Source organism: Abramis brama (assembly GCF_963993115.1).
Source record: "Abramis brama genome assembly, chromosome: 3".
Taxonomy (NCBI): domain Eukaryota; kingdom Metazoa; phylum Chordata; class Actinopteri; order Cypriniformes; family Leuciscidae; genus Abramis; species Abramis brama.
Genome location: NC_139965.1, coordinates 33414772 through 33426805, shown reverse-complemented (window position 1 = coordinate 33426805; position 12034 = coordinate 33414772). Strand labels below are relative to the sequence as shown.

Genomic DNA, 12034 nt, shown 5'->3' with positions numbered 1-12034 from the left:
TTATTGCATTTTATTAAGTTTTATATTAAGTTTTATTTATAATAATAATAATAATTATCAATTATTAAAAAAAAAAAAAAATATATATATATATATATATATATATATATATATATATGTGGAAGCCACGACCATTAATAACAAAACCATACATGTCCCGAATCGATTTACATTTCAGAATTTTCACACAAGCCGCAGCATATTTGGACAACATGGACCAGTGCAGGGCTGCCAACTCTCACGCATTGAGCGTGAGACTCACGCAATTGACACTTTTCACACGCTCTCACGCCACACATCCATTTTCTCACGCACAGAAAAATTGTGGAGCAAAGAGGTACTTTAAATATTAAACTAATTCTCAGATTCCGTCAATTTTATTACGAAATTCAGACAAAAATACGTTTGGCGCTTGTAAATGTGACGTGACAGATCGCTGAGCGCCTCAGTTCAAGCAAAGGTACTTCTATACTCTTTGGTTCAAGTGCACCTGTTACTTTTTTATTTAAAGATGCAGTACAACTTACCGAAAGTATACATAATATCGACCAATTAGTGTTTTTCAACCACGGAAAGAGGTCAATATAACAGCAGGAGAACAATTATGTCACAGAACGTTACATTTACCTCAGGAAAGCCATTTAACGACCGCATGTTAATTAAATAGAAAAAATAGCTAGAGAGGAGATTTTGCTGAGTACTATATTACATATTTATTATATTTTTACTTATGTCATTAAATAATTGTTATTATAACAAAAACTGCATTATATTTAATTTAATATTATTTTTAACCTTTAATAATACCAGCAGATTGGGCCCTCTATGTTTACAGCATTAGGTGAGATTATTTTTTTAAATAAAAATTAAAATAAACATGTATCCAAAATAGTCAATATTGAATCAAAATCGGAATCAAATCACAAGAATGGAATTGAAATCTTGAAATTTTTGTCAAGCAATAATAAAAACTGTATCCTATACCAGTCATTGTACAATGTAAACATTGTAACATGTTGTCACTAAACTTCATAAAATTCTATTTAGTTACCAAATGTTTTGACAATCACAATTACACTTATTGTGATGCAATATTTGTTTTTACATACCCCCCCCTCGCCAAAAAAAAAAAAAAATCGCACTCCAAGCTAAACTCAAAAGTTGGCAGCCCTGCCAGTGTAATAAACACGCAAATGGTTTTAGCTGGATTGGATATATGTAAAATTATTTTATTTTATTTCTTAAACAATGTTCGTCAAAAGAAAGTTTCTTAATGTTAATATGAAGGAGTGTGTAATAGTTCTCGTCGTATCATGATGACATGTGCTAGTACTGTGACTGTGAGAGGAGGCGCGTGTGAAGAGGTTAAAGTTGACGCTTCCGGCCGGTGTCTCTCTCCATCTCTCCGCTTCCCGCAGACAGTCCTTCACTCAGCAAAGCCATGTCCAACGTCGCCGATACCAAACTATACGACATTCTCGGGGTCTCCCCCTCGGCCTCCGAGAACGAACTGAAAAAGGTACGGATTTATGTGTCTTGTCTTTAATTTCGGTGCTCGTTCGCGCTGTTTCAGAGTGTGAAGTTTTGTGTGTGAATCAGGAAGAGAGAGAGATTAGCACTGAGCTAAAGCTCGTCGTGAGTTTGGCCTAGTGTCTATAGTTACCAGATCGTCGGACAAAACCGACGAGATGGAGTGGTGTTGTGGGTTTTAATCAAGCCAATCTGCTGTGTCTTTATTTGTCCGTTTACCTGTTTATGTCTGAATTTAGCCGTGGACTTGAACATTAAACGCAGTCATTATGTAACGTTATATCGTCATGTAGCGGCTGAAAACACAGTTAGCATCAGATCACAGTGTGGCCGGTGTGTAGGCCTTGACTCAGGGCTTTTCCCTTTTCATGTGTGTCATAATGCCAAAGAGGTCACATGTACAACTAATTGCCTATGATGGTCCTGCGGTTATTTTATATTCGATGTCAATTACAATAAGTCATGTTATGTTTTTGGCGAAGAGGGATTTCTGCTCTGGCGCAAACCATACAGAGTCGATAAACAGACTTGAAGTTAATTATCTGTTCACTGACGAGCGTCAGTAGTTTCACATCACTAGCTTATGTTGTTTTTGGATTATAATATTAATTTGCGCTGTTCAAGGCCAAGCGGCTTCATGTAACGTTAACGTTAAACGTGACGCACAAACTGAAACTCCGTAGGAGTCGTTCTCTAATCACATGCTAAAATCTTGCGAGCTATATGCTAGGATATTCGGGCAGGAGTAACTCTTCCTACTTTTACACATGTTCCTTTTGTTAAGAGAATTGTTTAAATTGCGGCATGTTGTTTCGTTGATGCTTTCTGAAGTGAAACTAACCTTATATTTCCAATATATTTCAGGCTTATCGGAAATTAGCAAAGGAATATCACCCTGACAAAAATCCAAATGCTGGAGACAAGGTAAGAATACTTGCATGATGATATTATTAATGACTTTTATTCAAATATAGTGCACATTCATATAAGACGACATGCAGAAATATAAAACACTGTTAAATCTTGTTTTTATTTAAAGTGTATTATTTGAATGTTTATCTTTGAAAAACAAATGGAAGTTATGTCTAATGAAACCTGAGTGTCTTTTGAAGAGACATTATAGCTTTATATGATGAACTGATGTACATTAGTTTACATCGACATTGATCAGTGCACATGCTAAAAGCACATGAAAAACTGTAAACAGACGCTCAAACGTGCTTGATTGAAAAATGAGAATATCTGCTTGGATGTGGATTATTTATATTATTTTTTTACAATGTCATTATAACGTTTTTGGAGCATCAAAGTTTTGGTAGAATGGACTTTCAACGGGGGGCCACATATCTCAGGTTTCATTTCAAATGTCTTGTTTTGAAGATGAATGTCTTTTGGGTTTGGATGTGTAAGTAAGCTTTTGGTGAGTAAACTTTTAAATGGGTAAAGTAAACTACTTTATTCAAAGATTTGTTGTTTTTTTCTTTTCAGTTCAAAGAGATTAGCTTTGCATATGAAGTACTGACTACCCCAGAGAAGAAGGAATTGTACGACCGTTATGGGGAACAGGGTCTGCGAGAAGGTGGCTGTGGAGGAAGTGGGATGGATGACATATTTTCCCATATTTTTGGCGGCGGTTTGTTTGGCTTCATGGGTGGACAGGGTCGGAGCAGGAACGGAGGGCGCCGGAGAGGAGAAGATATGGTCCACCCCCTGAAGTAAGTGAAATCACAAGGCTTCCACTTTTTAGAGATCTGTGTAAAAATGCTGCTCTCCTCGGTCCTTGATTGGTCACATTGACCTCTTTTCTGTTTCCTCCTCTCACTGTGGCCAAGCACATGTATAGTTAAGAAGCTTTAACCCCTTAAATCCGAACACCCCGTGCGAAAAAGTCTAATAATCAAATTACTAAGCAACCACTGAATGGAATGACACAAAAGAGGTATAATTTTAAAGCTAAGAAACTCAACTTGCATGTTTTGACGTGCACATGTTCTTGTTCAAGAAATTACAGCAGCTGTTGCATTTCTATCGTACAGAAGTGACCAAATATTAAAGATTAAGTTGACATTTGAATTAAATTTTGTTTGGCCAATATTAAACAAGGATTTGATCATGCTTTAGTGTAACCAGGCCGTTGGCGCTCTCTGCGGATATTTGTTTTTACGTAATGTACTGAAGTTATATTATTTTACATGATGTATTTTAACATTCCCCTAGACTGGGTAAACCCAGCCCGATCTGCCGGCGATTTGATTTGGCCCTGCAGCTCAGCCTGGAAACCTGTACGTTCTTCTATCCTGCTTCCATAACAAATCTTTGTGGACAAATCACAAACTGGCTTATTCACCTGGTGCGCTATTGGCGGGTTTAATCCAATCCAATTCCTTTTAACCTCTCGACGATTCTCAATGGTTTCTTTAGTTTAGCAAACAAATCGCTCGAGTGGGTGTAAATACCACTCACTTTCATGTTTTAGTTTTTTTGCACAACCTGCAAAAATCGCTTGATGCCATTGCTGCTTCTGCAAAACGCTGATCAATGCTCCAAACCAACACGTTTGTGGACACGTTTCCTGCCTGCAGTTTTCGCTGCAAAGTACGTCACGTGGATCGTTGGTCTGATTGGTTGAAGGACTATCCAAGTAGAAAATACAGAGCAGACTCCCCAGACTAATGTTCAATCTTTTAAAGATTGAGCTTGGTCTGATGATAGCCAGACTAGCGTTCCCCAAGCGTTAATGTTGAGCCCTGTTCTTCATGTGAAGAATTAAAAAAATGCCCATTAGGAGGCGTCAAGGACTACACAAAAAGGCTATCACCAGTACCTTGGTTCCAAATGCTGTAACTTTTGATTTCTTTATGCTATCACCATAAAATTTGATCCAGATGCAGCTCACATGTAGGAAAAAAACAAAACAAACAAAAAAAGAATTTTCCTCCTACATTATTTCTTTCCTGATTTATTGCATGTCAAATAAGAAAGATATGTAAAATTATAATACATCTTTTTTTTGTATTTTATCAGCAGTTTCTCAGCATGAGCATGTCCAAATGTAATATACATTTATATTTTCTAATCATTTAAAACTCGCTCTGCTATAGTTTTGGAGTTATGAGTCTTTACTTTTGTGTATGTCACTCAGAAAAAACAACTCTAAAAATGCCTTCAGGGCTTAAGGGGTTTAACATGTCCATAAGGTTTTTGGGGGGGGGTTCCAATCTCAGTTTTTAGGCTGCTGTTGTAATATTCTGGATTCTGGAAGAGCTTTCTCACCCTTTTTTTTTCCCCATAGGGTGTCACTTGAAGACTTGTACAATGGAAAAACAACCAAATTACAGCTGAGCAAGAATGTTCTTTGTAGCACTTGTAATGGGTGAGTAAGATTTTAACTTTATGGGTGTTTTCACGACAATTAGAGAGAAAAAGATTTGTAATAATGAGTGTCTCAGTTTCTCTTTGTCCCACCACACCCAGTCACTTCAAGAAATACCTATGTTTTATGAGTCTCATGAGTTACTGGATTTTTAAATCAGTCTGAGCTGTAAAGACCACAAAGGCTTTTAAAGAGTTTGAATCGTTCCCTTTACTTAATTCATGTGTTGAAGTGGAAACTGAAACTGAGGCTGTTTTTTGTCTCCTCAGTCAAGGTGGGAAGTCTGGTGCGGTCCAGAAGTGCACAGCCTGCAGGGGGCGTGGTATGCGCATAATGATCAGACAGCTGGCTCCTGGCATGGTGCAACAGATGCAGTCAGTGTGCACTGACTGTAATGGTGAAGGTAAGGGACTGGAGTCTGAATCCACTCTGACCAGTAGTATTATTATTAGTATATGACCAGTAGAGTTGTGATTCTCAGCCAGCATGTTCATGTGGACTAGGGATGCACGATATTGAAGAAAAATGCAATAATGCGATATGATAATGCTTAAAGTGTGTAAAATGAACTTATCTTTAAAATATATTTAAAATTATATAACCTACATACGCGTTTCACATTCTTTTTGTAACAAGAAAACATCCCTACAACTTCTGAAAGTGAACAGCAGTGTTTTACTGTAGTATAAGAAGTGTTATTTTAACATCAGTATAAGTGATAATGAATAATAACCAGACTCAAAACACATCTGTTTAGCTGTGCATTTATTACATTTTTATTTTATTTTTTATTCTAAACTGTTTTAATTATTCTTATTTCTTTTGATTATTTTAATTTCTTCTCTGTAAAGCGCTTTGAATTACCAATGTGTATGAAATGTGCTATATAAATAAACTTGCCTTGCCTAATCAAATGTAAAAATAAAACACTGCTTAGTTTTCACTGTATGAATTAAATGTATATACTGATTCTTATTAAAGCTACAAAAGTTATTCAGCCAAGAGCAGTGAGTGCTCTTTGTCTTCTGTTCATGACCCTAGTTATTGCAAGCCATTGCGATATGCATATTGTGATATATACATTTGTGATATTTCGATATATTGTGCAGCCTTTATGTGGATGGAAGGTTTGCTCATGGTGTCTTTATGATCCAGGTGAGGTGATCAGTGAGAAAGACCGCTGCAAAAAGTGTGAGGGGAAGAAGGTGATTAAAGAAGTGAAGATTCTGGAGGTGCATGTGGATAAAGGTATGAAGCACGGACAGAAGATCACCTTCGGCGGTGAGGCTGACCAGGCACCTGGATTAGAACCTGGAGACATTGTCCTGGTCCTGCAGGAAAAGGAGCACGAGGTATTTCAATGATCTCTTTAAAGTTCATAAACTATTATTTTTATTTGATGGGGACAGTGCTCCTTAATGAACCGTAATATTCAGGTACAGAAATGTAATTAATATAAAGTAATTAGGCCTAAATGTAAAATGACACAAGTGTTCACTGTATAAATTAAATGTAGATTAATCTTTATTAAAGCTTTTTTGTTTTGATTAACATTAAATGACATTGACAGCAGCAGGTATTTACTTGTGCACTGTTTACTAGTTGACCAGCACACATTATATGCAATGCAACATAATGCATGTACCCCCCAAAAAAATAATTTCAAGGTTGTCAGGTCTGCGCTTTTAAGACTTTTTTTTTTAGAGTTTGGGTGCTAAACAGGAAAAGGATCTACCGCCTGCAGTTTATTTAGATATTCTAGGTATCATCAACTGGCCAGAATTCTGAGATCGCAAAAGATGTGAAGGACTATAATGTCTTAGAGCCCGCTCAAGTACTAAGGAGGTAAACTATTTAGGGCTTTAAGTAAATGGCGAGATTTTAAAATGTATGCGATTATTAAATAGGGAGCCAATGCAGTGTTGAAAGAAACGGGCTAATATGGTCATACTTCCTGTAAGAACCAGCTGCTGCCTTTTGGAATAGCTGTAGTTTAAGTAGTGTGCAGGGCAACCACCCAGTAGAGCATTATAATAATCTAGCCTTGAGGTCATGAACGCATGAATTAACTTTTTTGCAAGATGGAGAAATGTCGTTTTACAAATACTAGAAATGTGGCTTTCACATGAATCACTGCTATCAAATAACACCCAGGTTTTGGCATGGGCTGGTTACCGGTTTCAAGGTATCCCGCAGTTTCAAAAAATCTGTTTCAAACTCAAAATTTTCCATTATACTGTTCCTGCGGTATGAGCTGTTTTTTTTTTTTTTGTCTCGTCAGAGACAGGAAGGGCAGAAAGGTTGTGTGCAGCATAGAGAGTAAGCCCACCCCCCACCCCCCCGATGCGAGTAGTCAGTCACCTGTGTGTAGGATAGCAGAAAGAGGTGAACTACTTGACCTTTTTCCCCTGACAAAAAAGGGGTGGCTGGTAACTGACTAAATTACTTGCCAGTAACAATTACTACGTTGGAGTTTTTCCCTCTTTTGCATCTCCGCAAGTGTATATGACAGATTGTCAAGCAGATTGCAGTGACAGTGTGTCATGAACATGGTGCTTTACAGCTTTTTATCCACCGTCACATGCCTCAAGTGTTTATAGGTTCTGTTGCTGTGGCTGTGAAGAAAGAGATGTGTCTGATTTTGACTAATATGGGATATCACTAAAGCATCAGATAGCTAAATCTTTTAAACCTCTTTCAACAGACGTACAGAAGAGAGGGCAACGACTTGCACATGACCCATAAGATCGGCCTTGTTGAAGCACTTTGTGGGTTCCATTTCACATTGAAGCACTTAGATGGCAGACAGATTGTGGTGAAATACCCAGCTGGCAAAGTCATTGAGCCAGGTGAGTCCTCTGGAAATGAGTTTTGTAGCGTCTGATTTGTTACGTTGTCTGAAAACTTTATTGTCCTTGTGCAGGTTCAGTCAGAGTTGTTAGAGGAGAGGGTATGCCACAGTACCGTAACCCCTTCGAGAAGGGTGACCTGTTCATCAAGTTTGACGTTCAGTTCCCAGACAACAATTGGTTAAGCCCAGAGAAGCTGACGGTAAGACCATTTTACAAGACATTTTATTGTTCATAATTGTGGGGTATTTATTTGTTTTTGGAAAGAAATTGAGCCAGGATGAATTAAATTGAAAAAATTAAGCAGCACAAATGCTTTCAACATTGATAAGAAATGTTTTTGAGCAGCAAATCATCATATTAGAATGATTTCTGAAGGATCAAGACTGGAGGAATGATGTTACACAATATTACACAATATTACTTTAACTATTTTTATTCGAATAAAATGGGGCTGAAACTAACGATTATTTTGATGATAAATCAAGTAACCAGATTTTATCTACCAATAGATCTAACAATAGCCTTTAAAATGTCCTAATACATGCATAATAACAATGAAGCAATTGTATTGTTCTATAAAACCATGTATGATTACTTGCTTTTGATACTTTATTTGAACCAAATATTGTTAAAATACATAATATAAACAGTCAACTTGTGTGCATTATGTATTATAACAACAGCAGATCAAATTCTTGTTTAACCCCTTCAGCCATATTTAGCCATATTTTTGCAAATAAAAGCATTATTTACAGCAGATTCTCCTGATTAAAAAGATAATCTGTCACTTGGATCTAAAGATATTCCTCATGGAGTTGCTGTAACTTTTAATTACTTAATGCTATCACAATTTGATCCAGATGCAGCTCACATGTTGGGAACTTCACCAAAGAAGTTTTCTCCTACCATACATACTTCCTATTTTAGTTATTGCATGTCAAATAAGAAAGATATGTAAAAATTTCCCTTGAGCATATATATATATATATATATATATATATATATATATATATATATATATATATATATATATATATATATATATATATATATATATATATATATAATTCTCAGCATGAGAATGACCAAATGTAATGAGAATTCTTCTAAACATGTAAAGTTTTCTATCAAGCGATACCTACCTTTTGATTCTCCTTGCTATAGTTTTGCTATAAACTTACAGTGCTATACTTGCTATTCTCCTTTTGCTAGAGTTACGAGTCTTTACTTTTGTGTATGTCACCCAGAAAAAACAACTCTTAAATGTAATTTTGCCAATATTAAACCTTTAAGCCCTGAAGGCATTTTTATTCAAATGTTCACTTAATTTTTAACATTTGTCCACTTTACAATAGCAATACTACAGCCACGACTGTAACGTCTTAAAGAATATGTGGATATGAAAACATGCAAACTCAGAGTGAGGGTTTAAACTTTTTTTGAAATCGCGATGAACAACAGTTCACATAATTATATTATATTATAATACATATTTGGAAACATTGATGTATTCTCCTGTGTTAGTGTAGGTTTATAAATGATTTACCTTAAAAATCTGATGAAATGGCGCACATTGCGCACCCAGATGAATGTTTTAAGCAACCCAAACTCACAGCATAAGCAGAGATGGACTTTGAAATGCTCTCTACGCATGTAAATGTTAACAGTTCATGTGAAGCAGAAGCGTTCTGTGTGATCGGGGCCTTAGTGAGCATAAGAAAAATAGATGTCTTTCAAAAACATTTAAATCTTACTGAACCCTAACTTTTGAAAATAGTGACTGTATATACAGTCGTCAACATTTGAAGTGGATCAAAAGGTCATCAAAGTTGTCCTAAGACAAGAACGGGTATTGTTCCAAATTAATGTATAATTTTGATGAGAGGCTTTGATTCACTTCAAATGTTGACTACTGTACTTAGTGTGGTTTCTTACCCCTAATATTCCTCTCCTGTTTTTGCAGGAGTTAGAGGACTTGCTGCCTACACGGGCCGAAGCGCCAGTCATCTCTGGAGACTCAGAGGAGGTGGACCTGCAGGAGTTCGACATGAGCCAGAGCTCCTCTGGTGGTCACCGCCGTGAAGCATACAACGACAGCTCGGATGAAGAAGGAGGACATCACGGGCCTGGCGTGCAGTGTGCCCATCAGTAAACCCGACTACAGCAAATATCTTGTCCGGCTCCAACAGTGGGGATTAAAAAAAATGTTCTAGTTGCACAATAAACAGGTGTGTTTATAATCTGATTCGGGGCTGCCTTAAATGATGAGAATTTCGTACAGCCATTCCTGACCACCTGATTCCCTTGTAGTAAACGCACAGATGATCCCGCATCTAGTAACCCTTTCTTGCCCCCTCCTCCTCTCCTCGCGGCCCTCTAGAGGCAACCCCACTTCAGAGAGAAAAGGGTAATCGATACGTACTCTGTGTGTACCTTGCATTTTTTGTTGTTGTTGTCATAGGTATTCACAAGTTTAAATCTAACCATAAAATGCAGTTTTGGCCCTGGACTTGAGACTTGTTGGAAAGCAGTGACCTAACGGAAGAGGAGTTGAGAAATCCTAAAAGAAAGGAAAAGAAATGCCTCCATGGGACTTATTCACCAATCCATTTTTTTTTTAGGTTTGTTTGTATCTGTACGCAATTTTACCACTTTATTTTATTTGTAGATTTGTTCTTTTTCTTTTCCTTTCTTTGATATTTTAAGAATTGGAACAAGAGACTATAAAATGTATAAAATAAGTGATTGTCATTTAAGCTTTGTATCAGCTGCTGTCACAATTGAGTGTGTTTTATGTTTTGAAATAGCTGAAATAAAATCAGTTGCTTATTGTCAGCTATCCAGGTGCATGTTGAACATTTTGGTCCCTTCACTGATTGAAACGTCTGTCAAGAGAAAGAGACATCATACACATTGAAATGAGTGGAGGAAAAAGCACCTTTAGGCTTATATCTTCTGTGAAAAAGTTTGAGTTGTTGAATAAAATGTCTTTCAATATCTCCTCAAAATAATCAGTCTTTGCTTTATTTGGTGCTTGAATCATTACTTGGGATTGTTTGCAGTTGTTACTTTTGACACAGACTTTACAGTTAGCATGGCATTAAAGGGGTCATGAATTGAGAAATCAAATCTTTTGACATAAGAGGTAGTTGTACTTAAAAAATATCCTGGAAGTTTCAGAACTCAAATTCCTCGTTAGTCCAAAAAAAGATTTTACTGAAACCAAGGACTGGTTTTGGATTTTGTCACATTATTGCGTCATAGTGTGACGAAAGAAAGCTTATGCAGAAGATCAACGCCTACTTCTCGTTATTTCCTCTTTAGCCCCGCCCACCCATTCGTGCATGTCAGGCAAACAGGATTACTCCAGCAACTAACGATATAAGTGCCAGGTTGTGGAATAACATCTTTGCATTGCCGTCCTTGTGATACGAAAGCTGCTGTTCTTTCCTTTGCTTCGGCATCTATGTGGTTAATACCTTATGGGATGCAGAAAAAAGCACGTAGAGAATTCGTTGCTTTATGGATTTTATCAAAGACATTCACTGTAATCCTGAATAAAAGCTTCAATAAGCCAGATACTCGGTTTTGTCATCAGCAAAGACATACAACACGTTTCATTTGATCATTTGAACAACGTTTTTCACTCATTTTTGAACTATGAATTAAAGAACGACATGTGACAATTCATAATTTACTCTTCATTCCGTTTACACGAAACACCGTAGGCGATGATAAGATTAAATGTTTCACATTGTTGGCAAATGTTTCAATTATGTAACGAGATATTTTTCAACATCAGAAGTTTTCAAAACGGCGAGGACATTGAAAATTATTTGCAAAACTGTTACCCAATCAATCATAACACTGGGCGTTTACTTCCAAGTCCTGAAAACGAGAGAAAAAGGAGCTTACGTGTAGCTCCTCCTCTCTAGATCTCCAGCGAGGAGGAGCGAATGTAATTTGGGCCTAATGGGTGGAGCTAAAATATCCAACCACAGCCTAACCCCGCCCACAGCTCTATCCCTCCGCCCCCGTAGAGCTCCAGAGAGGAGGAGCTGGGCGTCGTTTGACTCTGCAGTGACTGAGCACCACTTGGAGACAACGGGGTGTTCGACCGTGTCAAAAACAGGATAGAAAGTAGCTTATTACTTCTGAATTAGGTTTTTTGATGTAAATTTCTTTCAGAGAACATTATAAAAATAAATGCATTTGTTCATGACCCCTTTAAAACCACGTTTATTCAGCATAATGTAAATCTAAAGCTATATAAAATACA

General features: G+C 37.0%; 1 protein-coding gene across 1 annotated transcript; it reads left to right on the top strand.

Annotated features, from left to right (window-relative positions):
* The first annotated feature begins 1358 nt into the window (after positions 1 to 1358).
* On the top strand, positions 1359 to 10766 carry dnaja2a (DnaJ heat shock protein family (Hsp40) member A2a). The gene is made up of 9 exons (XM_084109361.1): positions 1359 to 1519; positions 2395 to 2454; positions 3019 to 3245; positions 4823 to 4903; positions 5173 to 5306; positions 6059 to 6255; positions 7608 to 7752; positions 7827 to 7954; positions 9719 to 10766. The coding sequence occupies exons 1-9, from the start codon at positions 1442 to 1444 to the stop codon at positions 9905 to 9907; spliced, it is 1239 nt and encodes a 412-aa protein (XP_083965487.1). The 5' UTR covers positions 1359 to 1441; the 3' UTR covers positions 9908 to 10766.
* The last annotated feature ends 1268 nt before the right edge of the window (positions 10767 to 12034 follow it).

What these genes read in the sequence shown, in the direction of transcription:
- dnaja2a (XM_084109361.1), top strand. Translation starts at nt 1,442, where the DNA reads ATGTCCAACGTCGCCGATACCAAACTATACGACATTCTCGGGGTCTCC. An exon ending in CTTTGTAGCACTTGTAATGG is followed by an intron (nt 4,904 to 5,172) that starts GTGAGTAAGATT and finishes TTGTCTCCTCAG; the next exon opens with TCAAGGTGGGAAGTCTGGTG. An exon ending in TGGCAAAGTCATTGAGCCAG is followed by an intron (nt 7,753 to 7,826) that starts GTGAGTCCTCTG and finishes GTCCTTGTGCAG; the next exon opens with GTTCAGTCAGAGTTGTTAGA.